Source organism: Silene latifolia, chromosome 11, assembly GCF_048544455.1.
Source record: "Silene latifolia isolate original U9 population chromosome 11, ASM4854445v1, whole genome shotgun sequence".
Lineage (NCBI taxonomy): Eukaryota > Viridiplantae > Streptophyta > Magnoliopsida > Caryophyllales > Caryophyllaceae > Silene > Silene latifolia.
This window is the reverse complement of record NC_133536.1, coordinates 157,145,424-157,157,921: the sequence shown is the minus strand read 5'-3', so window position 1 is coordinate 157,157,921 and position 12,498 is coordinate 157,145,424. Positions and strand designations below refer to the sequence as shown.

General features: G+C 36.6%; 1 protein-coding gene across 1 annotated transcript; it reads right to left on the bottom strand.

The window, feature by feature from the left end:
* Nucleotides 1–1,274: 1,274 nt before the first annotated feature.
* LOC141611994 (uncharacterized) lies at nucleotides 1,275–12,007 on the bottom strand. Its single transcript, XM_074430687.1, has 15 exons — nucleotides 11,625–12,007; nucleotides 10,698–11,219; nucleotides 10,390–10,488; nucleotides 10,215–10,267; nucleotides 9,666–9,723; nucleotides 9,130–9,212; nucleotides 8,372–8,449; nucleotides 5,910–5,989; nucleotides 5,395–5,576; nucleotides 4,821–4,892; nucleotides 3,778–3,818; nucleotides 3,036–3,141; nucleotides 2,773–2,855; nucleotides 2,035–2,108; nucleotides 1,275–1,606 (listed from the first exon to the last, which is right to left on the bottom strand). The coding sequence occupies exons 1-15, from the start codon at nucleotides 11,790–11,792 to the stop codon at nucleotides 1,494–1,496; spliced, it is 1,812 nt and encodes a 603-aa protein (XP_074286788.1). The 5' UTR covers nucleotides 11,793–12,007; the 3' UTR covers nucleotides 1,275–1,493.
* Nucleotides 12,008–12,498: the final 491 nt, after the last annotated feature.

Below are 12,498 nucleotides of genomic sequence, written 5' to 3'. Positions count from 1 at the left end.
TGAGAGTATGCCCATTTAGGAGATAATAATCCTAAAATAGGAGTTAAGAGTAGCTGCAGGGTTGGCGGCGGCCATGCGATTGATGCTGGCGTTGGTCTTGATCCTCTATCACTTCGACAGTAGGGTTAGCTATATCTAGATTCCGTTGGATGGAGTACCAACTCAATGTAGTCCCTTGGGCCACATTCAATGTAAACCCGTGCAGGACACGACCCTTGTCGGAAATGCGTTAAAACGTGTCCAACTTTCTTCTTTTCTTTGGGCACATATCCGACATGTGTCCATGGTATTTCTTCATATTTTGGACACTTCAAAAGAATCAAGGTGAATTTAAGATGTTTTTTTTTTTTTTTATTAATGTGAGTTGGCAGAACAAAGATTATAGGTATGGATGTCAATGGGGTGGGGTAAGTGCAGAGAAAGGGCATCCCGCTCCCGCATTCGCGAACTATAATGCGTACTCACAACCGGCTCACGACTCGTGCGGGTGGAACTTTTTAAACCCGCACCTGTCCCGCGGGTACATATTAACCCGCCAAATTACCTTTTCCTCATAAAAGAATTTTTATAAATATAGTTCTTGAATCTAAAACGTACTAGTCCTACACAATTTATACAAATGCATCCCTACAAAGGGATCTAAAATAGTTTAACATTCAGTTAATTAGTATATAAGTTTTCAAACAATGAATAAAAAAATCATTCTCCAAGCTAATGGTTTTCAATCAATCCTAGTTTGGTTAGTATAATTACTATATTTACGGAGTATATAATAGTGTATGAATAAGTGAGGCATATGAAGTAAAAATAGATCTTCAATGAGGCGGAATAAACGAACTTTGTTACTTATTAGAAAACAAAGATTGAAATATTGCGACAAGTAAAAATCAATAATACCTTATGAAATAAGCTTAATAAATTGTATAAATACAATTGTTTTTGTGGCTCCGTCTAAAGAAGAGCATGTTTGACCTAGTTTGTTTAAAATGAATTTCTATTTTTTAAGTCTAATTTTTCAAAAGTAGTTTTCAAGAAACAGAAATATCAAATTGATGCTTCTAAACTTCCTTTAATAATATAGATAGATAGATACTGATTGAGGAGCACTTGGCTTTAACTTGGGCTGTTCTCGATTCTTCCTTTCCTGCGCGACCTTTTATTGTGTGTCATAATATTCGAAAGAGAGATCTGACTGAGGGGCAGGTTGAAAGAAAGCAAGTCTGGTGTACTGAATGTGTGTGTCTAGTAGTACTGAGTTGGATATTTGGGAGCGCTGACACTAAATAAAATTGCATAACGTGAGAAGAGATGCCTGTATTGACATATTCTTATCTTCTAAGGAGAACATCATCCATCATCCATCATCCACTATAACTATATATGGCTTAAGCAAGCATACTATACTATGAAGGAAGAAAATCTCCATCTTTCTCAGTTACTTACTAAGTAATCCGTACCATAATATGAAATTACACCTTTACAAATTCATGCCATTAACAGAGTGTTTTAACCGAGTTGTAGAGAGCCATGTACTTGCCAGCAGCGTTATTCCAACTATTGTCGATTTCCATAATTTTCTTCACAAGCTTCTCCCATTCTTTTGGTTCTGCATAAGAGTGAAACAGGGGACAGAATCAAGCAAGAGACTAACCAACCAAAATTATTTATACCTTTGAACGTCATCAAACCCATTACCTGTTTGCCCACCCTACCAAACACTAGCGTCGGACAAAATTTCGGAGATGCATTTACCTCTAAAGATGGTTTAGATAATGCAATCCTTCTCTACTTTCCTCACGGCTATCAAAAGCCAACATGAATGTAGAAGCATAACCTGCTATGCTGCTCCAATTCTTCGTGTTATCTTGAATACAATACATGTGTCCGACACTTGGTATTTGACACTAAACTCTACAAAGTTACATGCCACGTGGCCCTTATGTTTTTTTCCAGAACGCAGAAATCACTTTTCAGTGTTTTGTCAAATCAAAACCCTACTACAGAAGGGATGTTAGCTGTAGATAAGAAGCTTACTCTCTGAGTAGAATGCAAATGCTCGATCAAGAACCCGGCTCAGAGACCCTTCGTCGATTCCTTCTAATACAAACCTTGCAAAACAGAAAACCCAACAATAAAACGCGATATTCACTTGTACACCAAATAGACAGAGCAGAGATATTCATATTCACTTGTAGAGTTGTAGCACATCGAGGTTGAAAGATGGAACAAGGGTTTCCGTGAGGGCCAAAGTTTCTCTTTTATAGAGGTATTTCTAATGCAAAAGAATAAGCCAAACTTGATGACGTTTAATAAACACAATATTGATGCCTGCATCTTTGTGGAACGATCAAAAGACTCTTTTAAAAAAAGTGAATTGGCATTGTTGAAAGTCACCATGTATGTTTTGTGAATTTATTTCTCATTTTATATTTATCCGAAAGTCCAAACAATCGGGGGTGGGAAACCAGAAAAGCCACCATTTTCACAACCTAGGTTTTATAATCCAGAAATATGAAAAACTTTTTTTATTCATAAACGGCAATAACATTAGGTAATGAACACGAGGATGATTCAAACTCATCTGAACATAAAATGTAAAAGAATCGAGGCTCACATACAAACGACTCAACGACCACTAACCTCCTCCTAAAGACAAACATGATGCATTCAGCAAAATAGGGAAAATTAACAGAACGGGACGAAAAAAAATATTGTCAAACAGAAGTATGGAAGGTTTCAAAATCATGAAAAGTATAATATTGATAGTGTTACCCGTTTGACATCTCTTGCCTTGATTGATCATCCATGTCAAAAACTGTATCTGCAAGACCACCTGTCTTTCGTACAATGGGAACCTGAAGTTATTGTTCACAAAGCATCAAAGGAGAGTGCATATGAATAGCAAGCATTTTCAATTCAATATCAGATTATCTGAAAACTGCAATCCTAGCAGCTAATCACTACAGGCCTACTGCTAATTTGAAGATACGACAACTCATCTACATTGATAAATGGTGGTTAAAGTAGGAACATACCGCTCCATAACGCATTCCAATCATTTGAGCAAGTCCACATGGCTCGTATATGGAGGGAACTAAGACCATATCAGCTGCAGCATAAAGCATGTGGGATAGCTCCTCACTGAATGATATTACATATGAAAAAGCTAATAAGTATCTGTTGACTGTATACGAAGACATGATTTAATTACGTATTTGCAGCAAGCGGGGCAACATGAATTATTTACATCTCACAAATAATGAAGTTAAGATTTTGATAGGTAGAGTAACAGGCAGACAATTGATTAAGATGACCATTGTTTGAATTTCACTAGTCCCTTAATTGCTATGATTCACCTTTTGCTATATGAGATAAGACTTCCAGTTTATCCACAGCATAATTACTGCCCAGGAAAAAAACTTCCATGTTTTTAGACTGTTTTAAAGGCAATTTAGGTTTCTTGCGTCTAACTGGTCACTCACTTCAGGCTAGAAAAAACAAAACAGAACAGAAACAAATACGAAAAACAAATTAATATTTTTGAGAAAGTATACAGTATGGAGGTGCTACAAAAGAAAACCAGCACGTTGAAACTTTGTTTAGCATGTCTAATAACTTTAAGGTTCGCATGTTAGGGTCAGCTTCGATCCTTTCTCTGTCACCCAAGCTCTACCTATTTTCGAGTTCTGACAAGTGACACATATGTTTTTGGTCTTGGTCAAGACTCAAGATCTATAGAAAATACACAATAAATTCTCCAGATCAGTATACAGTTACCTATAAATCAATAGGATCCGGATGCTGGGGCCATTGTTGTGCTACACAGAACAAAATTATATTTTTAGCGCCACAGTTATTGTCAGATGATGCTCTGGCTCTACTAAAGCTAACATCAAAATCCCAAGATAATGCATGCATGAGCATGAACAAATGTACAAAAGTAAAAAAAGATTATCACATATTTCAAATTTTTAATGTTGTCAATTTATCCTAGCCTGTATCCTGTTACAGACAGTGTCAAGCACAAGCACAAGAACAAGAAGAGAGAGATAAAATAATTATGCAGTCTTGACTCAACTAAAGACTGCAACAAGAACAAATTATAATCTTACCCCCACCAAGGCAGGAAACATATAGAAAGATTGTTTCCTAAATAAGTACATATAAGCACTTTACTCGATGGTACTAAATGTCGGCCATTTAGTGAAGTGTAACCTTGTAGGCCATCATTCAAAAAGGATTTTCAGCTGATATTGCTGTTTCTTTTCCGCATATGGGAAGCACAGCCAAAAATATCCCGTATTTGATTGATAGTTTGATATGGCCCCTATCAATGATTAATAGTACTCTATCGCGATTTGTGACCATTGCCGTACTTTAAAATTGTGAATAATTCAGGCATGCAGAAGATGGACAAATTGAGATACCAATGCGTTGAAATAATGTGAGGAAAAGAATTGTCATGACATAATTAAAATCTAAGGAGCAAATCTGCCTAGCACAGTGGCACCGCAAAATTTTCAAAGGCACATGTCAGTACAATTGTCCAAAGCAAAGGGTGCTTGTTAAAATCTAAAATAATGTACCTAATAATCTAACATATAATCAGAAGGCTAGATAGTGATTACAGAAACTTACGCCAATGTCATGCGAGCAGGTATAGTCATCAGAGTTTAGCTTATCAAATTGTATTCGAGTATTAGTCATGCTAAACTTCAGTGTACATTCTTAGTAAGATTTATAAATCTCTACTTTTGCTTTCCCAACAACTTCAGGTTCAATAGTCCTGAATACGAACTTCTACTAATTGTGAACATTACCGAAGTGGCTAAGTCTTGAAATTCCCTTTCAACATGACCATCAGCTCTTCCTAACACAACCATCTGTCCACCCTATAAAATAAAACGAGTAAACTCAAATTAAATATAACATTGATAGCATAAAAGGTGTACTATATGGACAAAGGCATCGGAGTTCAAAATGTTCTTCAGCAAAACAACAGAACGGAAGGATATTTGGATTCAAGTACTCAATAATTTGTAACAAAGGTAACAGAAAATGGTCTGTAGAAAGGGTGGCAGCCTGGCAGGTATTAAAGAAGTTATGCTTTTGCCTCTTTTTTTCTAATATCAATTTAGTAAGTGCTAAGGGATTATAGATTAGTAATGAAAACGTATGAAGAAAGGTGAAGGAGAGCCTATGGAAACCCATTACTTCTTTCCAATACACAATAATTCAATAAAATAAAAGCATCCATTACAGTTCCCCTGATTCACCACCTCTTGCCAAACGGATTATAGAGAAACAAAACATTTGCATTTATGGCTGCAAGCATCACAAAATAGCAATCACATGTTTTAAGAAAATAACTTATCACAATAAATTGCAACTTACTAAATCTTCCACTCGCTTAATTGCGTGACGAATCAAATGAAGGCCTTTCTGAGCAACCAAACGTGTGATGCACACAACTAAAGGTACCCGGTCCTTTACATCAGTAAAGGTATCTTCTGTTGGCAAACCAAGACCTCTTTGAACAAACTGCTTGCAGATGGCCTTTCCATCAAGTTCTTGTGCTGTCAAGAAATGCCAGATGAACCAGAAAAAGAATAAGCAGACACACTGACGGTATACAAGGGGATTAGAAAAGAAGAGAGAAATTACTTCAAAAGTTGATCTCACGTTTTTGGTCAGATTATGAAAATTATGTTAAACCACTCTCCAATGGGGTGGCTCCTATTCATTTTAGGCTTTATACATAGAGAGGGAAGAGAAAAAGAGACTTTCACAAAATGAGCAAGCCAAGGGCACAACATAAATTAGCAGTTAGGATTAAGTATAAGGGTTAGATGTTTGTCTTGTACAGTCCTCCCACCCCCTATACATTACAAATCTAATCTGATGTTTACCATTGAAATTAGCAGGAAGGAATACATCAGTTCTGGGGTTCCACAATGCAGTATCTATGCCATTCAAAATGCCATTATACCTGCAGAAGGATTAATACACTCAGATACAGGCAATCATGCTTCTAGCACCACTGATTCATGAGTCATGACCTTTATGAAATGGCTAGCTCATTAAATAGAATACTCATACAAGAAATATAATCACAAGTTATGATCACGTGTTGACAAGGGATATTCAGGACGACATCCCTTGGTGTATGATGTTTGCTGATGATATTGTGTTGATTGATGAGACAAAAGAGGGGGTGGAGAGAAAGTTGGAATTGTGGAGGCAGACTTTAGAGACTCGTGGGTTCAGCCGAGCAGAATAAGACCGAGTATTTGAGGTGTCGGTTCACTAAGGTGGCGGGGTTGAGATCGACAGAGGCAGGGAGTATTATTTTCGATGGGAATGTTGTTGAGGGTTCGGATTTCTTCAGATATCTAGGATCTATTATTCAAAAAGATGGGGAGTTAGACGGAGATGTGGCTCACAGAATTAAAGCGGGATGGTTGAAATGGAAGAGTGCTTCAGGGTTTCTATGCGATAAAGATATGCCCCAAAGATTAAAGGGAAAATTTTATCGCACGGCAATTAGGCTCGCTTCTACTTTACGGCTCCGAGTGTTGGGCCGTGAAGCATTGTCACATTCAAAAGATGAGTGTGGCGGAGATGCGCATGTTGAGGTGGATGTGCGGACATACAAGGAAAGATCGGTTAAGGAATGAGGTGATTAGGGAAAAGGTAAAAGTGGCGCCAATAGAGGACAAGATGATGGAAAACCGACTAAGATGGTTTGGCCACGTGAGAAGGAGACCTATGGACGCACGATTAGGAGGTGGAGACTTGGAGAAAGAAAAGGTTCCTAGAGGCGAGAGGAAGACCGAGACAGACATGGTTGAGAGTGATAGAGCACGATATGAGAGTTCTGGGGCTTGAGGAGAGTATGGTGACGGAGAGGGCACAATGGAGGGAAAGGATACATGTGGATTTTTAGTATTTGATGTTTTTTGACATATTTAGTGTTTTTTTATTTAATTTAAAGAAATTAATTTATTTATTTTTCTCCCCTTTATTACACTTTTTCCCCAACCACTTTCTTATAGATTTCATCTGGTTCATTCCGGATCCTTAACTCTATTTCGGTTTTTAAAAATCGTTTTAATCTTTTCTCTCGATTTAAATTTTAAGTTTTTATAAAAGAAAGACGGAATTCGATTTTAAAACCCCTAAGTTCACCTTGACTTTCCATTATATTTTCGTTCTTCCTTTTTGTTTTTCATCTTCCCTTTTTTTATTCGCATTTTGAGGCGTGCGTTCACCCATGGACGGTTCGAAAAGATGATTCATGTCAGCCGACCCCAAATCATTTTGGGATTAAGGCTCTGATGTTGTTGTTGTTGTTGTTGTATGATCACGTGTTCTTTAGGATAAAAATGGCGGCTAATAAGTGATATATGTAGCCACAGCCGAAACAAAGCTTTATTATCGATGATGAGTACGTGTTCCCTCAGAAACTTTCCCGATCATTTCAAAGAAGGTAAGTCATCGATTTTTTCAGAGAAGTCAACACTCAATGATGTACAACTATCAGAAAGGTTTTAGCGGATAGACTGGTGAACAAATCATCCGTGACCATCTTTTCACTTTGGGACTATTTTGAGTTATCCATTCTCGAGGTTCTTGCTTTAAGAATCATGGGTCTCACGAAAACATCACTACATACAGGGCTGCTAATTGTAAACATCAACAAGAGAAAGACGTTAGAAAGGTCACTTCAACAATTTTGATTGGGGTCATTTCAACATCTCTGTTTAAGCCTTGGTTACCGGATTTGCTCAACCCCTAGCGCATCGCGAATTGGCTGGAGGCTGGAGCGTATTCTATCAAGAAGAATACATAAAATACATATCTCACACACAATCAGGGTGAATCGAGATTTAGATGTTACATATTCATAATGAATTTGGCAACCAAGGTCTTTAAGCAGCCACGGCATCCATCCAATAAGATAATAGTTGGTTACTCTACAATCACCTGACTCCTACCTAGAGCCCTATTTTCTCTTTCATGCGATTACAGATGAATCAGGATACTTCATCTACAAGAGAGGGAGGGAGGGAAGAATAAACAAAGGCACGCAGACAAAAGGAGACACTGAAGCCAGGTGTCACCAATGATCATTGCAGAGTTAAGTCTTTCGAATTTCTCACTACAGAGAAAGAAAGGAAACTCTTACAAATTCATTATCATTTGGACAAGGGGTAAAATAACCTTTATGGACTTTCTCAGAATCTTCAAACAACATGCTCTAAAGATAAAAATGCAATTGCTACACCATAACAAATGACTGACAAAAACGCCTTGCAAGAAAAACATGTCATGGATGACATTAACAAATATGCTTTACAAGAAAACTTACTTGTCACGGTATTTGATCAAAGTGCTTGCTAGCCAACCGGAACCCAGCGTCTCCTTCAGATAAGATGAAGAAACTGTACTGAAATCACAGGTAGAATCTTAATGAATTGATGATTGATCCTAGCTAACACGCATATGCCAAGAGAACTATTCATCTATCAATCTTATTATTCCAGCTAGCCTTCACTGATGACATATGACATACAACAGAAAAGAAATTTATGGGCGCGGCTTATGCGCCAGTTTACAGTAACTGTCACAACTCATGTCTAACCTCATAAGTTTTGTTAAAATGCAGACTTCAAGAGTTTCGGTTATCAATATTAAAAGCATGATTTCCTTCTAAACATGGGCGAGCCATTTGTTTCAAAACACGATGCAAATAAATCAAATATTAACCAAACCTTGCAGATTGCAGATTTGAATTACTCATGGCACATAAAATTGAAGCTTAAAAGCTACCAATCACTACAAGTATTGAGGTTTATATGCCTAATAAAGAAATAATTATCATGCCGTGTCAAGGAAATTGAATCACATAAACTATAAGTTTGCATTTTCCACCAGCACAGATTCTCATAGTCAAAAGCAGGTTTTAAATTACCAAGGCACAACTACAGGTTTTGAATAGTAAGGATGTCAGTATGTGTGAGTACTAGACAAGGAATCCTACTCAAATTCAGATGACCCCTTAAACAAGAATTTCTACAAATTAATCCAGTTATATTACAAGTTTAGTTGTTTATTAAAGCTACTCACACAACTGCGTTGCTGTACACAATGCCTCCTTTCAGTAAGCTTAGCCTCTCAGGATTATGCCCAATAGTTCTGTCATCCATTGCCTGAAATAAGTGTTGGAATCAAAATATGATGGCGAGAACGATAAGTATGTATGTGAGAAGTAATTAAAATGATAGAGGATTATGTGATGTCACACCAAGAGCCCACTATGCAACCGATAAGTCGATAACTAGACACTCAGGATTATATTTAGCACATTGCACTATTGCAGCATAATTCTTCTATCTTATTGCCCAGGTTTAGATGATAATGACGAAACTGTCTCTAATTACCGTTTCTATCACAAGATGACACAGTTATTGATTGTTTTGATCATTAAACTTATAATGTTACAGAAAATGTGCATTAACCAGAATGCTCCAAGCAAATGGCAGGCTCATTGCTCTTACAAGTTACAATTCAAACGAAAAAAAATACCTCTAATATTCACTTTTTCGTTGGGCAAGACTCAAGAGTAACAAATATCAAGGTAAGTACTGTGGACATAACCTCACCTTATCCGCAGTAGCATAAATGTCTCCTTCAAGACCACACTTGCCAAATTGCTCTTTGCTGACGACATGAATCATGTAAACAGACATTAGAGACATGCTGATGAAACTAAAGCAAGAAAATGTGATGCTAGTTACAAGAAGGGAAATACGTAGCTTGGAAGAGCTGTTACCAAGCAATGATATACGGAGTATCATTCATAAATAAACTAGAGGAACTTCCAAAGACAATTGAAATTCACAAAGGGCCTAGAATGGACACCCCCTTTCCATTGATACAAGTTCATCAGGAAATCAGCACTGGTATTATATTAAGTGTAAATGTTAACCAGTGTTCATTTCTGTTCAAGATTGGTAAAAGATCGGTAAAGAAATAAAACTCCAACAATTAGAATGTTCGAACAATGATTGTCATTACTTTACAATCAGCTTCTTGTGTTTTTGGTTCATCTTTTAAAGTCTGTGTGATAAAAAAAAATTAAAAAGAAAAAATTGATAACTAAAAAGCTCCAGGAAAATAAGAGGACTTATTAGGAGGATAACATGGTTTACCGGCACTCTCCATAATGCTCCATGTTATGGATTGTCAACACTATTCTCGGTTTCTGGAGATAGAAACAAATAAACTTCAGATATTCACGGAAGAATCATTGCACAAAACAAATACACTGAACACCCCCAACATAAGTCAAATAAATTACAGAGAACATTATTTTTATGTACTTGCCTTGAGAGAAAGCTCATGATAAATATCCCAGTAAAGCAAGGATACTGCGCTTGTTTGCCATTCATGAACATGAATTATGTCTGGGTGTGTACTAGTTACCTGTAAGGAAAGCATCAAATCATGAAGTTTTCGATAAGTGAAGTTTGTCGATAGCAACTGATCAACTGCAGTCAGTACTATGAGCATACATTTAGTTGGTATACAAACTAACAAGAGCTTCAAAGAGAGAGACTTATATAATTTCAGTTGAAATAACCAAGAATTCAAAATACCAAGTCCCAACCATTGAATTTGGTTACTAGACGAACCTGCATCCATTCAAGACAGGCACGACTGAAAAACAAATACGCCTCCAACTCGTCATATGAGCCACCATATATTCTTTTCCCTTTAAAGAACTGATTGGCTGGTTCAATTAAAATGACAGGGATGCCTGAAGCTACAGCCCGATAAGCATTTGTAGGGACCCAGTTGCCATCATGATACGAGCTATAACTACAGATGAAAGTCAATTCAATTAGCTGCTGCTTAGGTAGACATTCATAGAAGGGAAGCATAACATGGACGCTATGACCACGTGATAAACATGCTCGAGCAAGACCCGTTACAACATCTCCCAAACCACCCACTTTAGCTAAAGGAGCCATTTCAGCCGTGATATGAACAATGTGCATGCAATCCGAATCCTTGTCTACCGTTGAAGGAACATCCATAGTAACAGAAGAAGGATAAACACTTTTATTCCAAAAGGGGACTTCATCATTAGGAGAAGGCCATGTAATATCTTCCAATGTCAATCCAGTTGAACTTGGCTCTCTCTTAGCGCCTACCTGATGAGAAATCAGCAACAAAAGAGAATGCTTAAGAAAACTTCAGACTCACAGCATAGTTGATAGTTCTATCTGTGGGCCGATATCAACCTTTTTTGTACCGAAATTTGGAATTTGTGTTTTTGTGCATAATAGAAGAAACATTTACAATCACTATATACAAAAGGATCAGCAAATAAGCAAAAGATAGGGTAGCACAACAATTAATCAATGGAAACGCAAGGCTTTAAAATCTGATAACTACTAAAGGACTGATAGGCTGAATGTTGCATCCAACAGTCAATATTCTATCATAAACAGCAACAAAATTTAAACAAAATGGCATATTTGTCAAACAAACAAACAAAATACACAAAACCCACCTACAAAAATCACTCAAAAATTGAAAGAATATAGAAAAAATACCTGAAAATGAAATTGGGTATTGTGTAAAAATGGAGAATTGATAGAAAAAGAAGTGGGTAGTTTGGAATTAAGTGGATTGATGTGCCTTAGCCTTAAACTTGAGCACGAGTAATTCATTAATGTCATTCTTTCTGCTCCAACAAAACCCCTCATCGGGTTATAATACATGCAAAGTTTCAAATTCTTGTTCTTGATTTTGTTGTTGTAGCAATCTTTTAGCACTTGAGTGATTTTGTTGTAGACTGAGTTGTACTGTTGTAGTAGTAGTAATCAAGTGAGTGAGACAAACGTAGGAAAGTACAAGATGAAACAAGCGGCATATCCCATTTTCCCATGGACGGTTAACGTTTCGTCACAAAATGCATCACTTTTAAGTATACTTTGTGCTTCATGTGGGGATCATTGCATTTCTTTACTCCTGAGTGACGGATACCATTTTATCTCACAAAGTACTCACTTTTTCTCTCTCTGTAACACTATTCATGTGGTCCTCTTTCTCCACTAACCTATTTTGTTACCATTTTAATTCACAAAATATCCGCCACAAATGGTAACCCGTCACTAGGGAGACCAATTGTTCTTATTATGACTACCCTCATTTGAGAAAAGAGATTGTACATCATATGTACTAATCACTTAAAAGAGTTTTTGAATTTTTGTATATTTGTTTTTAGTTTTATAGAGTTTATAAATTACTCGTACATTTTAGTTTTATGCTTTAAAATCAAGATTTTCTAAATTTTATGTAATTTTTTTGAGTTATAATGTAATTTTTTTAGATTAATATTTAAGTAAATAAAATCAAAAACGTTATAATAAAACTCAAAATTTTTAAATTAAAACTCAAAAACTTTATCATAATCCACTTACTGAT

Coding starts and splice junctions, on each gene's coding strand:
- LOC141611994 (XM_074430687.1), bottom strand. CDS start 11,792: ATGTATTATAACCCGATGAGGGGTTTTGTTGGAGCAGAAAGAATGACA. Junction 9,724..10,214: donor GAGCATTATGGAGAGTGCCG/GTAAACCATGTT, acceptor TCATGTCGTCAG/CAAAGAGCAATTTGGCAAGT. Junction 2,856..3,035: donor TTGGAATGCGTTATGGAGCG/GTATGTTCCTAC, acceptor CAATAACTTCAG/GTTCCCATTGTACGAAAGAC.